At 37.9% G+C, this 12,581-nt stretch overlaps 1 protein-coding gene across 1 annotated transcript; it reads left to right on the top strand.

Annotated features, from left to right (window-relative positions):
- The first annotated feature begins 214 nt into the window (after positions 1–214).
- MTG2 (mitochondrial ribosome associated GTPase 2) lies at positions 215–11,346 on the top strand. Its single transcript, XM_024199024.2, has 7 exons — positions 215–242; positions 717–929; positions 4,179–4,326; positions 6,404–6,519; positions 7,876–8,094; positions 10,239–10,377; positions 10,821–11,346. Exons 2-7 carry the CDS (start codon positions 723–725, stop codon positions 11,213–11,215), a joined length of 1,224 nt encoding a protein of 407 aa, XP_024054792.1. The 5' UTR covers positions 215–242; positions 717–722; the 3' UTR covers positions 11,216–11,346.
- The last annotated feature ends 1,235 nt before the right edge of the window (positions 11,347–12,581 follow it).

Below are 12,581 nucleotides of genomic sequence, written 5' to 3'. Positions count from 1 at the left end.
GGGATGAGCGGGCACTCAGCCGGCTGAAAGCCAAGAGGGGAAGGGATAGCGCGGCTCGGGCCCGCATTTGACCGCAATAGTTTTCCCGCGCTTTTCTTACCTACGGGAGGGGGAAGGGGAAAGAACTGCGCGTGCGCCAATCTGACGGGCGATGACGTAACTTGCGTGAGGTCGTGACCTCTGCGTCCACGAGAACGTGGTATTAGTGGGCGGGTCCACCACGGGAAAGTTCCTCGCAGTTGGTGGGTACTATGGGGGGTTCGGATTTGGGGAAGAGAAGATGGCGCTGGGGCAGCGCAGGGGCTGGCTCTGGGGCAACGGGAGGGGGGGGGGCAGGGGCTGGCTCTGGGGCGGGGGGGGGGGGAGCGCAGGGGCTGGCTCTCTGCTGCTGAGTAAATAGAGATTCTGCATATTATATATAGTCCATGCTTGTGAACAGCCCTGCAGTAATGAATGCATGTGCACAGGCATTGGTGAAGGGAAATCAGTTTAGGGGAGGCATATGTGCTTTGTGTCTGACTCTCAGAAGGATAGTAGAGCGATTGAGTTAGAAAATATTTGTGAAATATTTATCAATCCTTGGACCTTGCGTTTCTAACCCATTATGTAAACCGATTTTTTGCTCTCTTGATTTGCATGTGAAACAGTTGTTTCTAGAGCCACAAAGGTAAATTTTAGTTAGTGGTGTTCCTTTGTCTATAATTTTCATTTTCTAGGTGGATATGCTGGTATCTAAAATCTTGTCATCAAGAACATGGGTTTTGTTGGACGGCTTACGGCAATGGAGACCTGCATATTCACCACATATACAGATTTGCTTATTGCAGCAGCAGGTTAAGAGCTGGCAGAGGATTCTTTCCACAAGCTGTGCAAAGTGTGCAAAAAATGAACGGCTGAAACAAAAAAGAGCAATATCAGAAAAGAAGCTGGTAAAGTCTAAACTAAAATTCAGATAGGCTAACCTACTATACGTTTAAAGAACTTGCTGTATGCTAAATGACTACACCACTCCCAGAGATGAGTGTTTTGTGTATATTCCCCACTTACCATTGACATTATAAGGAAATATTTTTATGAAATATAATTAACTTTTTGAATAGTGGAAAAAATAGTTGTAAATAAGTATTTCATGTAATAAAAATCTCAGTTCACAGTGAACGTTATTCATGATGACTTCAGTGGTAGTAGTAGCTATAGAAGTTGCTTCACTGTAGAGCAATGGTTCTCAACCAGGGGTACATGTACCCCTGGGGGTTCTCAGAGGTCTTCCAGGGGGTACATCAGCTCATCTAGCTGTTTGCCTAGTTTTACAACAGGCTACATAAAAAGCACTAGCGAAGTCAATACTAACTAAAATTTCATACAGATAATGACTTGTTTATACTACTCTATATTCTGTACACTGAAATGTAAGTACAGTATTTATATTCCAATTCATTTATTTTATAATTATATGGCAAAAATGAGAATGTAAGCAACTTTTCAGTAATACTGTGCTCTGACACTTGTATTTTTATGTCTGGTTTTGTAAGCAAGTAGTTTTTAAATTAGGTGAAACTTGGGGGTACGCAAGACAAAGACTCCTGAAAGGGGTACAGTAGTCTGGAAAGGTTGAGAACCACTACTGCTGTAGAGGTTTTAATTATCATAATTCTCTTTTGGGTTGGAAAAATGACATAGAACAATACATTATTGTTTTTTTAGACAGTTGCCATTTTAAAGTTCAATTAGTGTTTTGCTTGTGTGTTTTTTTTTTTTTTTTTTTTTTTTTTTTTTTTTTTTTTTTTTTTTTTTAAAGAAATTATGTAGCTCCCAAATTGCCTAAATTTAATAGCTAGTTAATCATAGGCTTTCTCATTTTTGTTTAGGTTCTTCCTTTTGGTTCTATATTTCAGCTGCAGGGAAACGAATTCATTTTTTATAATAAGCAATAATTGCATCTAGTTAATTTAAAACAACAGTTTTCAATTTTGCCATTTGGTGGTGCTAACTACATTTGAAAAAAGAGGCTTTTTAGCAATGGTCACATTTTTATGATAGAATCTCAGCGTTGCAAACCCCTCGAGAATGGAGGTTGTTCGTAACTCTGAACAAAACATTTTGGTTGTTCTTTCAAAAGTTTACAATTGAACACTGACTTAATAGAGCTTTGAAACTTTACTATGCAGAAGAAAAATTCTGCTTTTAACCATCTTAATTTAAATGACACAAGCTCAGAAATAATTTCCTTGACACATCTTTTTTTAAATTTTCCCTTTATTATGTTTGCTTTTTATTTTATTTATTTATTTTGTGTCTGCTGCTGCCTGATACCTCATTTGGAACTGGAAGTATGCTATGTGGTTGATCGGTCAGTTCATAACTCTGGTGTTCGTAATGCTGAGATTCTGCTGTACTGGTGACTGTGCAAAAGGAATTTTGGTTATTCAAGAATTGGATTTTTCTCAGATGCTTGTGTGTCACTTTACTAGTAACAGAATTTTTCACCACTCAAGCTATTTTAATATTTTAAAAAATATCTGCCATTCTCCACCTGGTTGTAAAGTCCCTTGGCGTGTTACTAGATTCTTCTATTACCATTTGTAAGTAAATTTTTCTCTACATCTTGACACACAAGAAAATACCTATGTACATGCCAATACTTTTTATAGCACTTTTCATCTGAGGAGCCCCAGAAAATTTTCCAAAGATTGGTGGATAAGTATTATTAACCCTATTGTACATAGAGAAGTTAAAATGACTTGCCCAACGTAATGCAATAAATCAGTGGCAGAATTGGGGTCAGAATCTAGGACTCTTCACACTGTCTCCTGCTTTAATCACTGGACCACTGCCTATAGGAAGTATTTAGTGATCCCCACCCTGCCCCATTCCCAAGAAAGATCTTTTCTTAAATTCTTGATGTGTTGGACTGTTCTGTCTTATTAAATGAAGATTGAAGTTTGCATGAAGAATGGCATAATTGGAGTAGTGAACTGATACCAGAAAATAGCCCTCCCCTTCATCCATTATGCAAACTTTAGCTCATGTATAAGAACCAAATCTACTCATTTCTCAAATATTTGAATGCCTCATTCCTTCCATTTTGTGCTCATGAGTAGAACAAAAGTGCTAGGTGATAATATTTGTATTGCAATAGTACACCGAGCTTCCAAATCAGGATTGTGCTAGCTACTGTACAATCATATAAGAAAGATGCAGTCCCTGCCCATAGGTTCTCTTCAGAGAGTCTCCTGTAACTTTCCAGCCCAGGTTTGTAGGCTTGAGGTTCAAATATTTCAGATAAGCAGTAAGGAGTTTAGCTGCTTATTATTGCAGAAGTCTAATGCCAAATCTTGAGGTTCAGTCTAAGTTAGCTTGGAGTGAATGATAGCTTGTGCCAGAGAACAGGTTCATCTTTACAATATTATTACAGCTTGCTATTTTTATATCCTAGTGCTGCTGAGACCCACATATCTTTCTTGGATCATCCATAGTTCATTGTACTTTTTTTTTTTTTTTTTTTTGGACTCCATGCACAAAATGCCTTCAGTTTTTCCCACTCTGTTGGAAAAGTTCTTACAAATTCCAGGTCAGAGCAGAGGTTGGAAACTCTAAATTTAGTCAGCATGGAGCATACAGACTTTTAAATATGCTTAGACTGGCCTTTTTAAAATTTCCCATGTACTGCCAACTACCTAGGTTACTGAGTTTCCTCGCTTCTTTCATTCGAAGAAGAGGTTTGTGTAAGGTTCAGAGCTTGTCTCTTTCGCCATCCGAAGTTGGTCCAGATATTACCTCACCCATTTTTTTTTATTTTTTTTCAGTAGATGTTCATTAGCGTTTTAATAGTTTCCTAATATACGTAGTTAGGGAGGATGATCTTTGAGCATCTTCTCTCTGGAATTCTTTGCCAATGGAAACTCAAAGATGTATGTTAGATGTTTGTGTTTTAAGGGTCTCTTAACATGTGTGATTCTGTGTACATCCTTCAAGATAATTGCTAGATTAATGGGCTTTCTTTGGTTGATGTCTGAACTGTAGCTATGCTATAGGTTTTGATTTTCAAATGGAAATTGGAATTCCTGACGCTTAAAGATAGCTATGTTTTGTAGAAACCTTCAGGTTGTTGAAACAGAGGTCTGATACAGTTTCACTAAACTGTAGAGAAATCATATGAAACCATCTCTCCATTGCAGACCCGATATTTTGTAGATCATCGAAGAGTGTGTGTGATTGGAGGCCGCGGAGGACAGGGTATTAACTCTTTTCATAGTGAGCCTAGAAAAGAGTTTGGAGGTCCTGATGGTGGAAACGGAGGAGATGGGGGCCATGTTATTTTGAAAGGTAAAAGTTGCATATCCTTTTTGTCTTGTATACCACAGATTAAGGGATGGCTTGTTAAATATTGTCCCTTTGTTTAAAGGTATTTTTGATGTCTTTCCACAAACTGAGTTTGAGTGATAGAACTAATAAATATATATGACAGGGAAATGTTTTTCTTTTTCTTAACTCCATCTGTTCTTTGCAATACTTCCAAGGACAGCCACTGTGAAGGGGATGTGAATGACACTGATATTCTACATGATCTAGCTAGAAAATATTTCAGGTCAAACTGATTTGAAAATCTAATACCTTTTTAATATCTCATAGCACATGCCTCGGAAAATGCTAAAATACTCTGTCATCTTCCCACACTGACACAGATTGCTCCTGAAGCAGGGAGTAAAGCCAACATTTATTCTTTATAGAACTAAACGCACACATTCCAGGTGTGCTTCTTTGACCTTGCCTTTAGTAATAAAAATGCATGGCACAGCAAACATAAAATGCTACAAAAGTGTAAGCTGGATAAATACTAAAAAAAAATCTAACATAACCTCTTGGGAGGAAAAAAAGAACAAATATGACAGATGCTAGATGTTTCTTAATGCACTTCTGGAAGACTCTCAGGTACTACTATATGAATGAGAGTGGTGTAAGAATCCGGGAAGAATAAAATACACACATAAAAATGGATATAGTATATGACCTTTAAAACAGACTTGAAACTACTAATTGGCATAACATCTGTGGAAAACTCAAAGCAGAGAATTTCCCTAGGTTGATTTAAATCAGTGATTTTAAACTTGTTTTGCATTTGTACTTTGTAGTTATTTTCCTAAAGAAAGGTTGATTCTGATTGGCTGGTAAACATTAAACATATTGATTTGTAACTAAATATAGCCTTGACACTAAATTGGGTACTTCTTTTTGCTAACCAGTAGGATATACTATATCTGTACACATTTATTTAAGCAATTATATAGCTTAACATAAATTTATTAAGATTCATTTTAAACACTTTTTATGATAAATGGAAAATGACATTTCTTATTTACTAGATTCTTTTTTATTCATGATTTGTGTCAAGTTGCATTTGAATGGAAATTAGAATTCATTGAAAAATGCACAGAAACAGTATTTGAACATTTGTTTTTGATTAGTTAAATAAAACTATCTGAAATATGCTGGATACATAAGGAAAAAAGTAAGTTAATCAAAACAGGTTTTGCATTTAAAACTAATTGATTTCTTTAAAAAAGGAAGTATCTGGAGTTAGTGAGTTGAACTGGTTGTTTTTGGTCACCATGTCTTTCAAGATTTTAGAAGTAGTAGATCTCATCCTCTCACCTCGTTTTTATTCATAGATTGAAAGAGGACAACAAACCTTCCTGCTTAATTTCCAATCAGTAACTTAACTTTGAATGAAATAGTCATTGAATTTAACTAGCTGAATAAATAACATAGAAGAAAATATTCTCTTTACACTTGTGGAAGAGGCTGCTGCTGTCAAAACCTAGTTTAGCACTTCAACAAACTCTGGTTTCAAGTACTTAGCCAGTGACTCACAAGTTCACTGGTTTGACTTTCTTTAAAACTTTGGTAGCAAACGAACTGAATATTTTTTTTTTATTTAATGTAAATGATTTTAATAGAGTATAAGATTAGCCCTTAATATCGGTTGTCATAATTTTAAATAGGTTTATTTTTAAAAAGACAAAAGTATTTAATTTGTCTTTTAAAAAATGAATTAAATAAAAAATCCAACTTTTTAATTTAAAAAGAAATATTCAATCTTTATCCACTTTGATTTTCCTTAACAGAAACAGAGAACAAAGAGTGGAGGTTTTGTCAGAGGTTTTTTACAGTGGTTAATGTTTTGATGTTTTGGGAAGACTAGGACTTTTGTGTTTTGCTCTGAAATTAGAAGTTATTTCCAAAAGCACTAAATCGGCTCATCAGATATACCTGTTTTTTAGTTTCATTTGTCTCTTACCCTGTTATTCGGAGTTACTTCCTTCTTTCAAGGGGAGAAGAGATTTCTAACTTTCTGGTTTTGGATCAGCAATTCTGTTTTTAAAGTGTGTGTTTTGCTTTATAGCTGACCAGCAAATCAAATCACTGGCTTCAGTCCTCCCAATGTATCGAGGTTTTGATGGAGAAAGAGGGAGAAGCAAAAACTGTTACGGAGCCAATGGTGGATACACATATATTAAAGTAAGATACTGTTGCTGACTATTTTGAAAGTTTTATGTGAGAATTCAGGCCTCAGTCCTGCAAAAGCTTATCTGTGTGAGTAACTTTATGCATGTGAGTAGTCCTAGTGGGACTAGTCAAAGTGAGCGTTTATAGCATCTGGGCTGGTTCACACACAGGCATGACCAAACCACTTTGTTCTCATTGTTCACACACCAGAACCTCTCTGAAAGAGCATGCTGCATCTCGCTAAAACAAATACTCACCAGCCTTTGCTTCTAGAATTCATATAGGCAGTGCAATCACACACACAACTTGGGACATGTCCATTTTGGTGCTTATCCCTACTATGCTTTCCAAGCTCATGACTATATATTCTAGCAATGTTGTTTGTTCTGACAGTTTGTCTGCAGATCCCATGTGAGAACAGATTTCACACTTTATCGTATGCTTTATTAGCACAAATGAAGGGAGGCTTTCCTTTCTTTCTAGTGAAGACAAGGCTTAGAAGCGAGATGTATTTTTAACACGTTAGCTAGGGCTTATGTTGACCAACTAATATATTTAAAACTACAACTTGCCTTGTCTCCACTAAGACTTCAATACACTAGTTAACACACGTTAAAAAGCACCTTTTTTGCCTACGGTAGATACAGCCCTAAGCTTTATACCTGTATTTAGTGTTATCCATAAAGTCAATCTTCAGAGTCTGTTTTGGAGCTGTGTCAGCTGTTGGGGCGTGACTTTATGTATTGATGATAATTTATTTGTGGTCATGCCCCAAATCAGGTAAGCATTTTTTCAAGTAGAGAGGAAGACCAAACCCAGACAAACCACACACGCGCATGCACACCACAGCAAGGTGGTAATAGTAATACATCACGTTGGTTCAGTTTTTTTAATTAAAAAACAAAAACAAATTCCCGTCTGATTATGTCTGTTGCTGCTTCCTTATTTTTTAATTTGTTTTAAAATATAAATCATTCTTACCTTGCCTTTTAGCTACCCAATATGATCCCTAATCTGCTTATGTTGGTATCCTGAATTGGTTCACCACCACTTTGTGATACCTGGGACTGGGAACACAAAAAGGCCACACACACAAAAAAAAAAAAAAAAAGTATGGTACCATTAAAGTTCTAAATGTCCAACATTTAGACAGTTTGTCAGTGCTGTTTGGGTCTAGAGTGAGAGTGCTTATTTGGTCTCTCTTGCTAGATCTGGGTCCTAATGACTCTCTTCACACTTTCACCCAGCTGGGAGATGGAGGTTGTGGTGTTAGCTAGACCCTGAAAACATCCCCAGCCGCCGGGAACAGCTGTTAAGTATTTGAACTTTCATAGTTTGTTTTTGCTTAGGACTTTCTCTCTTTTCAAGGTTCCTGTAGGCACTCTAGTTAAGGAGGATGGGAAAATTGTGTCTGATCTTGCTCAGCATGGCGAAGAATATGTTGCCGCTTATGGAGGAACTGGAGGGAAGGGTAACCAGTTCTTTCTGTCCAATGAGAATCGAGCACCAATGACAGCTACTCTAGGAGAATCAGGTCAGGAAAGAGTCCTCTATCTGGAGCTCAAGACTATGGCACATGCAGGGCTGGTGGGTATTGCCTTTTTTGTTTTATTAACCTTTGCTATACACTTCCAGGATGTCACTTGACTAGCTGACGAAAGAATGTTGCTTTGTTATATTTTGTTCTCTCAGCAAGTTTGTGTGGGAGATGAATGTCAATGATTACTTAGTAGAGGAATATCCTGAGTGATTTGCCCTTCTGTCACTTTTTTGTTACTGCTTTATATATAACTTGATGCCATATCTTTTTGGTAAAAGGCTTCATGCCAAATCAACAGGAAACAAGGTACAGGCTTCAGTAATAATTGCAATAATAAAACAGTCTCCAATAAATGTCTCTTTAGAATATGTCTTGACATAACAGAGGGCTTGAATATATACAGGCAGCCAAGTTATCATCAGGGATCAAACCCCCAATCTTTGGCACTTAGGGGCTTCTGCCACTGAAGGAGAACTTTTGTATGCTGCTTTTAAAGTAATTGGACAAGCTGTTTCTGGGAGACGTGATGACATGCCCTGAGACAGCATGTTACAGCTAGAAACCATCAAGGAACACTAATGGCTCTTAAATAACATCCCTTTTTAACAAAAACATAATCATCCTTCAGTCTCTTTACTTTGCATTGTTATTGGTATTAAACTTTGTTAGCTTTTTGTATAGGTTTCAGATATGTAAATTTTGCCTTCGCATTTAAGTTTGAATGGTATGCTAATGCTAAGTCAATTTATTGTTTCAGCTGATTTCATTTTTAAATCCATGCAATTTTTTGATCTCTCTCGTGGAGCTGTTGAACAAACCCTTATTTTACAACAGTACATAAAGTGCATGTATCTTGCAACGTTTGTCCGGCCCAGAAGAGCTTTGTAAAGAAAAAGAAGTGAACCAGCATAGGTGGTTCAATAAACTTAGCTGTATCTTAGCCTAGGCAATCTCCTCTCGGTCTTAAATTGGCAGCACTAAATCCAGCTTGTGCCCATAGAAGCCAATGGGAATTTTGCCACTGACTTTAATGGGAGCATTATCGGGGCTTAAAATTGACAAGGTGAATCCATGAGCGTCCAGATCTCTACCATACTTATTATGGCAGTTGTTCAGAATGATTATCCCCAGCAGGCTGGAAAATCTGATTGTTTCATGTAAGTGCTGTTGACTCTGCACACACTTGTCTGATCAGACAGGATATCCTAAGGCTGTTCTAAGACCATTCCTCCCAGCAAGCATAGACTTCCTAGGAAAGTGTTTCAAGATGTAGGCTTTAGGAGTGAGGGGAAACTAGGCTCAGAGAGAGACTGCAATAGAAGAATAAAGAGAAAAATGTTAGTTTACCCACAGAGTATATTATGATTCTGTTACCTTATAGTCCAAATGAGATGATTGATTCTGAGGAAGGCCCATTGGTGATAGTTACTCCTAGTAGTCAGATGTATGATAGATCCGCCAACATCCATGGCATGGAAAATCCTGTCCATGTTAAAAATGACAAGCCTTATGTCAGAATCAAGTAGATTTTTATAATGTATGGTCACTTTTTTGGAATTTGAAAATAAATACATAGCTGACGAGTGGCTGACCAACCGGAGATGGGTCTTTTACAGTAATAAATGCAGGTTATGAGTAAGTCTTGTTCGTGCTTGTATGGAAAGCTCATATATGTTAATGATATAATGAAAAATTAAAAATAGAAAAAAATGTGTGCCCAGATATCTTTAGATGTGAGCATGCAAAACTGATGCATTTGTGCACAAATGGCTGTACAGCTCTCTGAGGCCAGGTCTACACTACCGCGGTAGTTCGACGGCTGGCAATCGAACTTCCGGGTTCGATTTATCGCGTCTGGTCTGGACGCGATAAGTCGAACCAGGAAGTGCTCGCCGTCGACTGCGGTACTCCACCTCAGCGAGAGGAGTACCACGGAGTCGACGGGGGAGCCTGCCTGCCGCGTGTGGACCGCGTCTGAACCGCGGTAAATTCGAACTAAGGTATGTCGACTTCAGCTACGTTATTCACGTAGCTGAAGTTGCGTACCATAGATCGAATTGGGGTGTTAGTGTAGACCAGGCCTGAGTTATGACAACGACTAAAGAATCATTGATACGTATTTTTAAGAAAACATTCTCTCTTTATTTTGGTTAATCTGGAATTGTGGCCTTGTTGAATATTTGTGTTCCAGGTGGGATTCCCCAATGCTGGGAAGTCATCACTTTTGCGAGCAATCTCCAATGCAAAGCCTGCAGTGGCTCCCTACCCGTTCACAACCTTAAATCCACATGTAGGCATTGTTCACTACCAAGACTATGAACAAGTGGCAGGTATGTGTTACGAGATTTTGTTTATATAATAATTACTACTTTTAGTTGTGACATCTGATTGTCTCCCTTTATGTTCCTGCTTGAGACAAAAAAATAAAACTGTAAAAATGACTCTCTAGGAGCTTACTAGTTCTAGGGAGCTACAAACCTGATGTAAATGTGAAATAAATTTTAAACCTTGTATTGTATTTCATATATATATATATATATATATATATATATATACTCTTGACCTCAGACTTCTGAGCTGAATCCAGTGTCTCTGGTGAAATTACTTGATTTTTTTTTCAGGGCTGAAGGAGATAGACAGACAAACTCATGCAATGCTTTCTTAGAGACTATATTGAAAGGAGCTATATAAATACCTAGACTGACAGACAGACAAATAGAACCTCTTTAAGTTAAACATGTTGTGTTCACATTCAGTTCTCTCTCGTTTATAGTTGCTGATGTTCCTGGTATAATAAGAGGAGCTCATCTAAACAGGGGCCTTGGATTGGCCTTTCTGAGGCACATAGAACACTGCCGCTTTCTCTTATTTGTGGTGGATCTGTCTGTGTCTGAGCCATGGATTCAGCTCCAAGACTTAAAATATGAACTAGAGCAGTATGAAGAAGGGTTGTCGAAGAGACCTCATGCTGTCATTGGGAATAAGATGGATCTTCCTCAGTCCAAGGCTAACTTACTACTACTTAAGGAGCGAGTGGAGCAGAGAGTCATCCCACTATCTGCATTGACAGGAGACAATCTGGAGGAATTATTGTTGCACCTAAGAGATTTGTATGATGCTTATGTAAATACTGAACAATCACGTAGACAAAACCCAGTCAAATGGTAGGAACCGGAGCTCCCGTGAACAAGACTTACTCATAACCTGCTGAATGGAGGAGGAAAACAACATCATTTATCACAGGATGTTCAACCTGTGGAACTCTTTACCAGAGGATGTTTATCAAGGCCAAGACTATAACAAGGTTCAAAAAGAACTAGATAAATTAATGGAGGATAGGTCCATCAATGGTTATTAGCCAGAATGGGCAGGGATGGTTTCCCTAGCCTCCATTTGCCATAAACTGGGAATGGGAGACAGGGAATGGATCATTTTATTACCTGTTCTGTTCATTCCCTCTGGGGCACCTGGCATTGGCCACTGTCGGAAGACAGGATACTGGGCTAGATGGACCTTTGGTCTGACCCTGTACAGCTGTTCTTATGATGTATGTGTGGGAGAAGCATGGGGCACAGGACACAACATGCTGTAGATTTGTTCTCGATTACTGTACCAAACAAATTGAACTATAAGCATCTCCTATTTTTGAGGCCTTTACATTTTGTTGGAAAAAGCTTGAGACTTGTGGTGATGTGCGTAACAAATTGGCTTGTCACCTAGGGAAACTTGCTTACAAATTCTGGCTTACAGTTGGTTATACTAGACGATTTTTTGGTCCCGGAGTGATAACTAGGCTTTTAAAGTGATAATGAGTTGCACAAATTGTACTGGGAGTAGGCTAGGGCTATATTCTCACAGACCGGAAATGTTCTCTTTCCACCTATTTTCTTTTGTGGACAGTGTTCCTGTTCGTTTGCTGTTCATTAAGTCATTTCTTCCTCAGAAGTAGTTTCTTATGCATGTTCTTTTCCCAGGTATATTTTTGTATGTCTGTGAGACTATTAATATTGCTGTCCTGATGAAGATCCAGAACGTGTACCCTAATATCATTTATTGAGCCTCAAGAGGAGAAACAGAAGTTGCTGTAATGGTACTATCCTTTCATGTTCATCATAGGTAGAATGATGCCCTTTAATCTCAACGGCGAAGCAGTTTTCCCCCAAATGGATTGTTTATATAAGCTGCCTTTTATGAGCAGACTCTGCTGTTCCTCTATAAAGCCAACACTGGGAGACCACGTGTTGATCTCTTTCCACAGAGAATTCTAATATGCTATTGGCATACTGAGAATAAGACACACATGAGAAGTTAGGAGAGACCATTGTTCTTGGTTCAGCATTTATTTCTAAGGATGATGGACTATAAAAAGAATCAGATTAATTTTTACTTCCAGGCCAATAATCTGAAGTTGTGAACACCCTATTTTTTTTTTTTATTATATCAAGAAAATACAGTGAGAACCATCAGAGCTCACAAACATTCCATCTTATAATATACAGCTTCACTTTTCAAGGAATTAAAAGGACAGGTCTTA

The sequence above is a fragment of the Terrapene carolina genome, unplaced genomic scaffold (assembly GCF_002925995.2).
Source record: "Terrapene carolina triunguis isolate 2854851 unplaced genomic scaffold, T_m_triunguis-2.0 Scaffold130, whole genome shotgun sequence".
Lineage (NCBI taxonomy): Eukaryota > Metazoa > Chordata > Testudines > Emydidae > Terrapene > Terrapene triunguis.
The sequence above is the reverse complement of the archived record's forward strand: the minus strand, read 5'-3'. Positions and strand labels throughout refer to the sequence as shown.

Coding starts and splice junctions, on each gene's coding strand:
- MTG2 (XM_024199024.2), top strand. CDS start 723: ATGCTGGTATCTAAAATCTTGTCATCAAGAACATGGGTTTTGTTGGAC. Junction 930..4,178: donor CAATATCAGAAAAGAAGCTG/GTAAAGTCTAAA, acceptor TCTCCATTGCAG/ACCCGATATTTTGTAGATCA. Junction 6,520..7,875: donor GTGGATACACATATATTAAA/GTAAGATACTGT, acceptor TCTCTTTTCAAG/GTTCCTGTAGGCACTCTAGT.